The 12,575-nt window shown below is 47.7% G+C and overlaps 1 protein-coding gene across 2 annotated transcripts in view; it reads right to left on the bottom strand.

Moving 5' to 3' along the window:
• The window catches only part of PTPN11 (protein tyrosine phosphatase non-receptor type 11), a 663,532-nt gene that overhangs the window by 204,215 nt on the left and 446,742 nt on the right, over positions 1-12,575 (bottom strand). For both annotated transcript variants that reach the window (XM_085636151.1, XM_085636152.1), the window contains exons 11-12: positions 11,208-11,362; positions 9,591-9,658 (exon numbers count right to left, since the gene is read on the bottom strand). In XM_085636151.1, coding sequence (XP_085492277.1) covers positions 9,591-9,658; positions 11,208-11,362 — 223 coding nt within the window. The remainder of the gene's footprint in view (positions 1-9,590; positions 9,659-11,207; positions 11,363-12,575) is intronic.

The raw sequence follows: 12,575 nt of genomic DNA, 5'->3' as shown, positions 1-12,575 counted from the left end.
TTGTTACAATATATACAAGCCATGCCTCCACCTTGTCCGCCCGATCTATCTAGCCTGATGATGTCAAAGTTAGGGGGCACTAGTATGTTGATAATGGGTGCAGAAGAATCGTTAAGCCAGGTTTCAGTCAACACTAAAATGTCTGGATCATGAGCGAGGATGAGGGCAGCAATGTCAGAGATCCGATTATTACCGTGCTGCTGCTCCTTAGACCAAATGTCACTGTATTGACCTGAGCTCTTGTATAACTATATGTATGCAACTGTTTGCACTTTGGAGCTAACAAGTGTAATCATGACTATTACCTTACAATAATTCTTTGTCAAAAGGAGCGATTATATCTCATATATGTTACGATAATTCAAAAACGTAATAAAATTATAAAAATAAAAAAAAAGATAAGGACAGCAATGTCCGCAGCATGCCGTACTGCTGATCTGCAGTTGAGAAGCATGCATTTAAGCTGTGATTTGTGCTAATCTGAGGGAGGAGGAGTTGTAGGGACACGAGTGAGGTTGCTTTTATTTAAGGATTTAGAGTTTTACCTAAGGTTCTCTAAGCGTGTCAGAGTGGATCGCTTTGATTTGGCACAAATTTACTGTGAAAACAGCATATGATGGGTCATAAGAGAAAAGGGAAGTAATATCCTTATTTTGAAGTGGGTCTTCAACTCTGCAAGGACGAGAGCGCTATTTAGGGAGGGGAGAGGTTTCCCATCTGTGGTGCGTATGGGCCACTTGTGATGAGGTCACAGTGGGTAAGGGATGCACAGTGATCCTGGGGCAAGAATTAGAGGGATGTCTGTAGTTGAGGCACTCAGTCTTCAAGGGTCTACTAGACTTCAGATTCTCAGACAGCTCGGAGGTGAGGTGTAAGAGGCTTTGAACATCATCCTTGAGTTGTTGAAGAGCAAATGAGATCTCGTCCAGTCTAGCCAAGCTGTATGTGGACGGGTTCCTGGTAATTGGGGACAGGAGCTAGGAGGGGGGGTGGTCTAGGTGAGGAGAGGTTAGAGAGATGCGGCGGCGAGGTAGAGCGGTGAGGTGGGAATTGTAGCAACTGGTAAGGAAAAGGGACAAGTGTCTTAGGAGTCTCGTTGCTGAACTGGTTAGGGAGAACGGGATATGGACGTGACACTGGAGTAGCTTTGGGGAGAGACATGGGCACTTTAGTAGAGTCCGCAATAATGTGCATGGGGGTCAGGGGTGTAGAAGGAGTGAAGGTGTGCTCTAAGGGGCTAGGTTCCTCTGACCTAGTTGCTCTAGGAAAGTGGTGAGCATGTTGACTAGTTAGGGAATGGGAGGGGAGAGATTCTGGTCCAACTAATGTCAAAGAAAAGCTGCTATTTAGTTAGGAGGGAAGAGGATGGGTCATCTGAGATGCCGAGGTTGTGAGAGGCCACAATATGTGGATTCCGGGGGTTGCCAGAGGAAATAGGGGAACCATGGGAAGGTGAGGATCCATTACTAGGCATTGAGTTCTTGGTGATGGGGAAGATGGTGTCAAAAATGACCAGGTTGTAGGCAGATGATTGAATAAGGATGGTCCTATTATTATAAAGGGAGATGGTTGCTTCAGCTTCGTAGGTAGGTGAGGGGGCAACCGTAAGTCTAAGCCCATGGGGGGTCTTCTTGGCTGTGGTGATTTGTAGCAGTGAGTAAAATGCCAGCCTCCATTTAGCACATCTTTTCATAAAGTAGATAACATCAGTTATTTTCTCGCCCTTTCTTATGCAGAAGTAGGGAGCGAGATTAGGGTTTATGGGTGTGCTTTTAGGAGTCTGTGCTTGAAATTTATAGATGCGCTTTTTGACAGGGTCGACGGGTAATTAATTATAAAAGAGGAATGTCCGATGGCTCCAAACTCGGAAGGATAGGTCTTAAGGTTTTAGAAGCCATTACCAGGCTGCTGACAGCTGTTGAATGAGAGGCAAAAATCGCCGGTAGATAGGGTCGTAGAACCAGGGAATAATGAGTGCAAAGTGTGTTCCCCTTGGACCAGTTAAAGGGTGCCAGAGAGAGAGATTGACGAGAACGTGATGACTGTACAGAAGTATGATGGAGCAAGCTATGACCACCAATGAGAATTCAGGGAAGTAGGAAATGATTCAGGCAAAGATTCAGGCAAGGGACATGGGAGTCTGAGCGCTCCGGGGCAACAGCTCACTTCGGTAAGAGCTAATAGGATAGGCATATAGCCACAGCAAAAGGAAGGAATGAAAGGAGAGCGTATAAAAAAGACAAAAAAGTCCTCTTTCAATTTCAATGACCCTCAAGGCACATTCAGCATCTTTTTAAATGTATCTAGCACTGCGTATGGAATCATGCCATAGAAGAGCAGGGTGTGCCTCTTATAGCTCTAAATGCTTATGGTTCAGATTCTAGGAGGTACAAAATGGCTGGGCTGAAAGACGGAAAATGGCTGCCAGTGAGTTAAAACCGTGCATGCTGCACGAGTGTAGCTGGAAATGCTGCTCGAGACAGACAGAAGCAAGCAGAGATAAAAAAAAACCCATGGGCGGGGTGGCAGACCCTATTCAGGCGAACCGTGCAAAACGTGACCCAAAGGACAGCCAAAAGCAACCAAGTCTGTTCAAGCGTGATGTTGTGCCGCCATGTCAGGAAGGGAGCGAGCAGCCAGATCAACCGCCTCCCCCCAACTCAAGCTCCTCACACGCAGGCCCCACTCAGGGTCAGCGGAAGCAGCACTCATGCCTCGTGGAATAAGGACAGTTAAATCCCCAGCGCCAGGCTCCCCACACGGCGTGGTAAGGAATCAGCAGGCCAGAGCGCAGCTGGTCGTCGTAGAGAGAAGCATGCAGCTGGCCGTTGAGGGAGGCAGAATGGCACAGTGGAGAACGGGAGTACACGAGCACGGCGAAACAGGGAGGCAGGGAGTCTCCAACGAAGTAAGTGCCGGGGAGAGGGGATCAGACATACCTCTGAGCACTAGTCTTCTGAAGCGGAGGCCCCCAGCGCCTTGAGTCTCAGTACACAAGGGCGTAGATCAAGGAGCTGAGGAGGGGGCTGGCAGCCTCCCACTGTCGGTAATGTTATCCTATGGAGGAAAAACATGTACTGCATTCGGGCACTTAACAGCGACTTACAGGACTGTTCTTCGGGATTTAAGGTGAGTATTGTGCAAGGTCCAAGGCCACACCAACTGGTGACCTTGGGTGGCTCGTGGCATCCGGGTGTAGAAGTGTGTTACAGCATCAGGTGTCCCATTTACTTCAAGGGGGAACGGTACAGTCAGAAAGAGGCTGGGACTGGGGGACCAGTCTGATGGAACCCACGGGTGGTCACGACACTTGAGATCCTCGGACATGTGTTGACACCATTGGTCTACTCCTCCTCGGGCTGTGGAGCTCAGGTGCAGTGGTGTCTTTTGGCGTTGAGTTTGCATGCTGGAGTCGCTCCCAGTTGGACGGGGCCTGCAGAAAGAGGCTGCAGACAGCGCCTGGAAGTCCAGTAGTCAGAAACCCAAGGGTGAGCTCAGCCCTTGAGGGTCTCGGGACCCCGTTGGCACTGTCACCTCTCTCGGACTTGAGCTGTAGGGCACGGGTGCAGAGGCACTTTGAGGTGCCGGGTGGCGGCAATCGAAGGCTCACTATTGGTCTTTGTTTCTGCTGAAGAGGGACAAACAGGACAGCTGGGCTGGGCAGGACCAGTCAGTCAACAAACTATAGGTCGGTAGGTTTTCAGGGGGTACCTCTAAAGTACCCTCTGGGTGCATGAATTAATAAATCCATCACTGGAAACAGTGTGGTTTTATTAATATGAGGTGTTTGATACTAAACAGAATAGGTTTCAGTGAAGCCATTATGTATCTGGGGAACTCGTTTTGACCAGTGCCTAGTACATACCTTAAGACTGCTTACCTCTTTACTTGTACTTTCAGTGATTGATTTGGCCAGCACTGGGGCACATCTGCTTATGCAGATATGTCCATACATGTGATAAAATGCACCCTGCCTAAGGGCTAAGACCTGCTGTAGGAGTGACTTATAAACATTACATGTAGTGTTAGGGCACATGGCACACAGGGTGTGGGCCTTGTCGTTTTCTAACTATTAAGATCATCTTGTCATGCAGCCTGCAGTGCCAGTCTGCATGGGTTTAGTGCTGGGTCCCATAGAGTGGCACAATATATGCTGCAGCTCTTATGGACCCGCTTTAATACCTATGCCCTAGGTATCCGGGGTTCCATTAACTAGGGACTTACAGAGGTGCTAAAGGCCTCAACAGGGGATCAACTGACCAGTGAACATTTTGCGAAACGAACACTGGAACTGGGGACCTGGCTAGTAGGAACCCAGTACACTTCAGTCAAAGTTGTATCAAATATCAGGCAAAAAGCGGGGATACTACTGCAACAAAAACCCGGTACCCTACAGATATGCACTGGCTCGAAGAGAATGCACATGAGAAACGTCAGGACCAAATGAAGAACAAGCATTTGCAATGCAATAGGTCTCGCAATTACGCAAGTTTGAGCTATTGGCACTGTAAATGACAATGCCTCTTATTTATGTTTTTGTTTGTAAAACATAAATAAAACGCATTGTCAATTACAATGCCAATAGCTCAAACTCCCGTAAATGCGAGACCTATTGCATTGCAAATGCTTGTTCTGGTTTGCACCGGAGATTACCAGTACCTCCCACAAGGAGTAGCTGTGGAAGCCCCCAGACAGCGTAAAAGTCTTAAGATTGTAGTGACAGAAAATTCCGGGTCAGAGGACTCGAGTGGCGCCAGTTACCTCATGAGGCCGAGTGGACAGATTGTATTCTGGAATCGTCTCGCAGATTGGTCCTGATTTTAATAAAATACACCGAAAGTGACCGTGTTGCCCTACAGGTCAAAATTGATAATTTAAATGAAGAAAATCGGTAAATTGGAAGTAAGGCCGTGATTCAACAGTACCGTGAAGATATGCTGAACCGTTTGCAGAAAGAGGAGGAAATTTACAAAAATGCAAATCCTTTAAATTTCAGCGAAAATACGATGCGCTAAAAGCAGCAGACAAGACTGGTTCCCTCTCTACTGTACAACCCAGCACAAGCGGCAACGCACTGGTATCCACTTCCACATCGGACCTTAGTTCAGCAGTGGAGAGTGAATCAGAGAATTAACAAATAAGGTCCGTCAGGGGGTTGGGGTTTCCAAAACCTTCCCTGGCCCAGGAATTGGATTACCTGCGGCAGGACAAAAAAATGACAATGCCTTTTATTTATGTTTTAAAAACCAAAACATAAATAAAATGCATTGGCATTTATAATGTCAATTGCTCAAACTTGCGTAAATGCGAGACCTATTGCATTGCAAATGCTTGTTATTAATTAAACGAAAAGCCCATAGGCCTCCCTTATTTAAAATGACATCCTTTTATACTGTGTCTGGTATAGGAAGGAGATATTGTGACCATGGGATCCAGGACCCACTAGTAGTGTAGTGCCATAATGGCGTCATGGGGGCAGGGGGGTGGGTATGTGCGCGTAATGTCCTGTTTATTTTTAAAAGCAATGAATATACAATGTTTTACTGAGTTTTTCCATGCCCACAAACTGCGATTTCCAGCCCACGCCACCTCCCACTGATGCGCTCATGCACGCACCCACAACTCCACACACACTGACTCATGCTTGCACATACGCTGACACACCTACATTTTTCACACACATGGACTCCTGGTTGTACACACACATACACACACACACAGACACACCTACAGCTTGGCACAGCCAGGGCTCTCACACGCTGCTCCGCACACACACACTCACAGGCAGGCGAGCACACGCATAGCCAGGCATTGCACACACATGACACTCACACCGGCAAACGCATCCCAACAACAGGTCTCACAAACTGACACATTCAAACACACAGACGCCCCGGAGGGCACTCACTCACAACCGAGCACAGCAAGCCGCATCCAGACACACCGACCTACCAGAGACTTGACCGGCATGCCACAGACTCACCCACCTATCACAGATCCCTCTAGACACACCGACCTACCATACACTGGGGTCTCGAAATCCTCTTCCACACCATGTCAATTCAGCGCAGCATAACACGCGCACAGCATTGGTTTGGGAATCACTGAATTAGAAGTACTGGGAACCAAACGGAAACTGCTATGCGCCAGACGTGCAGAGTAGTCAGCTGTTTTAAGCCTCATGCAGTTTTACTTTCTCAATGTGCCCGCGCAGTTTTCTGTAGAATTTACTTACGTACGTGACGTCTCTCAGCTCAACTCCTATCACTACGCACGCGTGATAACTGAAAGTTAAATGCTTTTATCCGGGCAGTGACCGGCTTGCGAGACATTTCACCCAGATACAGCTGGAACAGTTGGGTGAGACCGGCAGGTGAGTGATTCTGTGTGTGCGTACCGGGCAGATGTGAAGATCGGCCGAGCGCAGTAATGGTGGCTCGCTGGTTGGTATGGGGGCGGGGGTCCTGTTCTGATGAACATGAGCGCTCAGCTCCGGATGTCCTTAATCCCCCAAGAGTCGGGAGCACTGGCACGTGTTCTTCCCTTCCTATGCGACTCCCCCTGGTAGGCTTTGGAACAACGTAGTGAGTATCGCGCGGGGGAGAAATAAAATAGTTGCGTATGTGAACAATCCTTTGTAACCACCCAAACGTGCTCTGGGGAAGATGGACAATGGTAATGTTCCAGGGGTCAACGTGGGTAGTGAAGACAAAGGAAGGAGTTGGCGTTTGAGCCCATTTGATGGGGTGCGTTAAGATTGCTGATGTGGTTGAGACTGTGATTTGAGGCTATTTGAACGGTTATTGAGCGGTAGTGTCTGGACTGCTACGATGACGTGATGTTGTATAGTCTTGTATCTGCCCTTATCGGGAGCACCATTTCAACCAACAGTGGTTTATTGGCCTAAATTAAGGGATGTGGTTAGGCCAGAGCAGCTTCGGGACGGCTTTTATGTTAAAGCAAACCAAATGCTGCGTCCCGCAAGTGGTGCGAGCGTGTCCGTGTGACGTTGGGCTGTATAGGCGAGCGTGGTGTGAGCGCGCATTGGCAGAGAACAGACGGCGTGAGCGTGCACATGGACTGTCCGGGGGGGAAAGTGCACATCTCCTGTCGGGTGTCCAGGCGAGCACAATGGGAGCACGCATCGGCAGATAAGATGGCGAGCGCTGTCACTTCAGAACCCACCAGTCTCGAGCCACGGGGGCGAGGCACCTGCCTGCAGCGCCCACCGCACAGGCCGTCGGGAGCGGACCCCCCAATGCCCGGCATCCCGCGGGCGGCATGGGCCAGGCGAGGAGGGAGCCAATAGCCAGAGCCCTGCGCGCGGGGCCGAGCGCGAGCCGCCGAGACAGGTGAGCTGCGCCCGTGGCCGGGGGGATGGGGACGGGCGGGGAAATGAGGGGAGACGGGAGTTTGGAGAGAAAGAGAGAGAATGCGTGTGATGGGAAGCGGGCAGAAGACACCGGGGCAATAGTAGCTGTTGTTGGGCCGGGGAGTGAAGGTAAGAAGACAGCAGAAGCTGCGCACCGAGCGGTCCGTGAGGGGGCGGAGGAGACCCAGAGCACACGGGTGGGCAAGAGAGAGTCGGGGCCGGGTGTCGGGGGCGCACAGACGGAGAAAGGAAAGTTATAGAGAACATGAAAACGGACCGGCCCTGAAGCAGGAGCGCCGAAGACAGAGGCTAAGACACCGAGGAGAGGTTTGAGAGAGGCAGGACTGGGGAGGCAGGTGAAGAGAGAGGGCCGGGAACGAGCGGGCAGGAGGAGAGAGAAGGACACACTGATATAAAGGGAGAAGACATACTGAAGAGAGAGGGACCCAGACAGACAGACAGGGGATGAGCTGAGATGCAACAACTTCTACAATGAGGACGAAAGTGAAACTGCATACTGGCTTGCTGAGGGAAGGGAGACAGGAGATGTGCACGCCGCGTGGCTGTAGGCGCGTACACCAACTCAAATCCGCCGAGACCATGCGCGTGCCCATCTCCTGTCCCACTTCCGAGGCAAGTCAGCAACAATAGATCTCGCTGGCGACAGCGCTTCGCGCTGCGTTCGCCAGGCGAGACCTAAAAAACAATAGATCTCATCCACGCACGGCGACAGAGAACCGAACCAATCTGGTACTGACTACTTGGCCTAGACAATTGGTGGTGTTCAGGACATACTGAATGACATGTTTTGCAGCATCCTGGCCATTGTAAACGGTTTGTGCCAGGAAGGCTGTAAGGTCTTCAGAGACTGCCGGTAAGATCTCACTGACAGTTTCTCGAAGGGTGTGCGTGTGTGTTTTAGCCAAGCAAACAAATGGCGCTGACTGACCTCAAGGCTGGGGTCGCTGCGGGGGGTGCGCTGGTCATGGAAAAGAAGATGGGATTCACCTTGCTGGTAGAAACCTGACCACCAGACTCTCAGGAGTGGGATGGTGAGTCTAGACATGAGGGTCACGTGGCGCAAGCGTTTGGTGTTCTACTAACTGCCTATTCCCCAGAGGTCAGCAACAAGGCTTTGCCTATGCACCCATCAATGTGTCATTCAGAGCTTCATTAAAGGGCAACAAGGACTCAGAGAAACCTGCCCAAGTGCAGGACCTCTGTAAGAACATTAGCTTTGATGTCCACAGACAGAAGTTGTAGGTCCAAGACCTCTGCTGCACATCTAATGACTATAGAGAAGAAAGCATTGTCTTCGGTCGGTGGTCCAGGGGAAGAAATCAACGCAGTACCAGGGGATATAGCAAGCCCACTGGCCTCTTGCAAGTACATGTATGAATTGTCATCACTGTGGGGGTAGCACACCCATCTACAGCATTGTCATCTCCAAATGGTGGTAGGTTCTGGTCAGAGTCTGAAGAAAAAAGCTGGTGGAATACCCGAGAGATGGTCAACGGCAGGGTTCGTGTTCTACAAGACTCAGACTGAATGGGAACCGGACACACGAATGTGGAATCCAGACACGTCAACAGTCGACACCGAGACGAGTTCAACTCGGAATCAGACACCAGAATTAGTATAAGCACCAGCAGCAGCAGTGTCGATGTCAAAGGAACTGGCACAGAGTTTGGTGCCAGAGTGGAAGGTGGCCTTGATGCCGGTGCGGAACAGATATGCCTAGAATGGATCCGCCGGAGGCTACCTGAATGGTGGCCCCTATGGATTCCTGAGGACCAAAGGAGCACCAGAGGATACCGAAGGAGTGCCAAAGATTAGCAGCATGGCCTCACTTGAAGGCCTTGATCTGTTGCGACGTCGCCAACGGCCAGGAGAATTTGGGTTGCATCGGGACCAATGTGAGAATCGGACGTAATTATCTGAAGTGTCATATAGCGCAATTTCTGGAATTTCACGTAGCGAGGATAACATAAAATTGACGGAATTATGTAAATTATGCCCAGGCCTAATCATAATAGCATGAGCACACGACAGACTGATCAATAACCCTGTGGGCCTCCCGCACACAAGCCGATGAACCATGGTTTAAAAAAAGGCTACATCCCCTTCCCTTTCAATATTGGCAATATTATTTCACGCAAACATTTAGACACAAAACCACAAAAGAAATGTTTTTTTAAAGAAAGCTTTGATATCATACCTTTTTCTCTGATGATGTCAATGAGAATATCAATGACGATGAAAGTACCAGTTCGCCCAATCCCAGCACTGGTAAAATAAACAAAATTAATGTTACGCTGCAGAAAGGTATATTGTTGCCAATCTTGCAAAGCAAATTAGGTGAAATATAAGTGTGCTCTCTTTTTAGATATAAATTGTCACACCGATAGGCTCTTCGAATGAGGCAGTACTCTCAAACTTTTCAAACAAGATTAAACGCAAATAATTAGTGAGACGTCTTATTCCCAAGTTGCAATGATGCTATTATAACGTGGATTCGTCTTCTCCAGAATATAAACATCCTGTATTACGTTTTTACTTATTAGTCCGATCATTTGGGAAACTGCTACTTCTTGCAAAACAACCATTTACCGTAAAAAAGCTAACATACATTTGTTCTTCAATGATGAAGTCTAGAATATGCTACACAAAGAAAAAGGTCAATTAGATATATATGCTTCATTCAGAGTCTCCAATAAACATGGTGCAGAGGATTTGCTTGGTTTTGGAAGTGTATTCCCTATTAGGAGACATGGGAGTGCAGAGGTAAACACCCTGCCCTTCTGGGTATCTGTCTTGATTATGCCATTATAAATGCTGTAAGGACAAGTCATAGAAAAAGCCCAACCAGATCCAAAAGCAACATAGAAGGCAAAGAGGTGGAGCCTCACAGTATTATTGACTTAGTTTCTACTGTAGGAGGAGCATGTCATTTGTGAAGGCGAGTAAATATGCAGTGGACATTGAGAGTCTAATCCTATGTATGCACAACCTCTTTTCCTGCTCTGCCTTTTGACTGCACCACACCAACAGGTGCAAGCCTGAGGGAAGGCTCCTGTGGTGTTTTCACCAATCTCATGTAAATATTTTACTGAGGCAACAAAATGGTATACAGCAGTATCAATCTGCTTAAAGACCATGAACATATTATTCTCAATCAGAATTTGAGGATTTAATAGCCACTGTATTACTAACCATAGTACTCAAACGATAACCTGGAAAGAAACATATCTCCACAAATACTAATCACTGGAATGAGACTGTGAGCTATTTGGTTTCTTAAAAAATTGGGCATTCCTGAAATCAAAAACAAAAAGATTTTCAGGTCAGCACAACTATTTGAGCCAATTTGTGACAATAAAATTGTCAAGACTCAAGCAACTGTTAAAACATTTAACCGGTCTCACACCATCACTAGGGTGGGTTTACATCTTTTCCATAAAGACCACAGGGAATTTCCTTCTCCAAGAGAAAGCCAATGAACTCAACATCACATCAGTTAGTGCTGTATTGATAGAGACTGCATGATATGGTCTTTTGTGGTTATATATTGCCCTTTTCCTGCTTACAAAAATGAACACAACTCAATGAATATTGGAAGGGCAGCTAGAAGGAGAAGGCTGTCCAGTGTCTGGGGCTGGAAAACATCCTCATTTACACTAAAAGTAGGTCTTAATTGTAACCAGTGAACAGCTGTTTCTTTGCTAAATGCACCAACAGGGAATGATGAAACTAAGAGCTGCAGCTCAAAGCTAACATTTTTGTTACCCACCAGTCGAAAACATAGAAACTCAATACAACATATTAGCCACATTACCTGCAGTGTACTACAACTGGACCGGGGTCACTGATGTTATCTTGTTTATGATGGACCTCTTCCAAAAAGTCAAGAACACCGCCAGGATCAGTTGGCACACCATGATCTGGCCAAGTTTTAAAATGATATTGCCATACAGTTCGTTCAGTGTTTCCCTACACAAAAGAAGGCAAGAATAAAACTCTAATCCTTGATCAGCGACTACTGCAAATTTACATGATACGCTTGCAGCAATTAAGACTAAAATCACTGTCAAACAGCCTTATGTTTCAGATCTAACAAACTATGAAGAGCAAGATTCTTTCTCTTTGGAAGACAGTCAATTAGCTACTAAATACATTTTTTCAGTGATTTCAGCCTCGAAGATAATAGTAATCAGTAAAACATACCTGATATCCTGCCGACTGTTAGATTTTTCTATTTCTTGTATTTATTTGTGTTTACTGTATTTATAAACGTGCTGCCTCACACATGCTTCATAGAAGTGCTACATATATGATTTCTGTGATACACAGAAGTATGTGAATTCATGGAATGTCCTAGAACAGGATGCTGCACTGGACAACGAGAATCCCTTCCCTCTCCATTATGTTATGTTATCAGTGTTTTTGTAATCACCCATGAGGGTACCCAGGCACTCTGTTGTTGGCGTGCGAGACCAGCCATGAGGACTAACTCGAAAAGCCAGATCTTTAGCTTCTTGTGAAAGTCAGGAAAAGAGGGGGAGGCTCTGATGTGTTGTAGGAGGTCATTCCAGGCTTCAGGGGACAGGTACATGAAGGTGCGGCCCCCTGCTCTGCTTTTGTCTATGCGTAAGGTTTGTGATAATAAGACACCAGTGGAGCGGAGGTGTCTGGAAGGATGGTGGAAGTGAATGCGGCTGATCAGGTGGCAGGTCCAGTGTTGTGGAGAGCGTTGTAGGTTTGGGTGAGGAGTTCAAAGTGTGCTAGTCTGGCTGTTACATTTTGAATGGTCTGCAGTCCTTGTGAAATGGTTGGCAATACCTGCGTACAAGGTATTTCTATAGTCTAGTCTTCTGGTGATGAGGGCTTGGGTATGTTTGGGTTTGGGTAGTTGTCCCAGTGTTGTCTGGTAGCCACTTGAAGATTTTCTTTAGAATTCTTAGTGAGTTGAAACAGGCCAAGACCACTTCCCTGACTTGGGTGGTCATGTCCGGTTGTTGGCTATGATGATTCTGAGGTTTCTCACTTGCGAGCATGGGTGGCTCCAAGGGGTGTGGGCACAGATGGTGTCTCAAGGCGAGGCATTCTTCCTGAAGGCTAAACACCTCGGTCTTGTCCCAGTTCAATTGGAGGCAACTGGATTTCATCATGGTGACTACGTCTGTCATGCATGGGGTGAACTTGT

This window comes from Triturus cristatus, chromosome 11 (genome assembly GCF_964204655.1).
Source record: "Triturus cristatus chromosome 11, aTriCri1.1, whole genome shotgun sequence".
In the NCBI taxonomy this organism is placed as follows: Eukaryota; Metazoa; Chordata; class Amphibia; order Caudata; family Salamandridae; genus Triturus; species Triturus cristatus.
The sequence above is the reverse complement of the archived record's forward strand: the minus strand, read 5'-3'. Positions and strand labels throughout refer to the sequence as shown.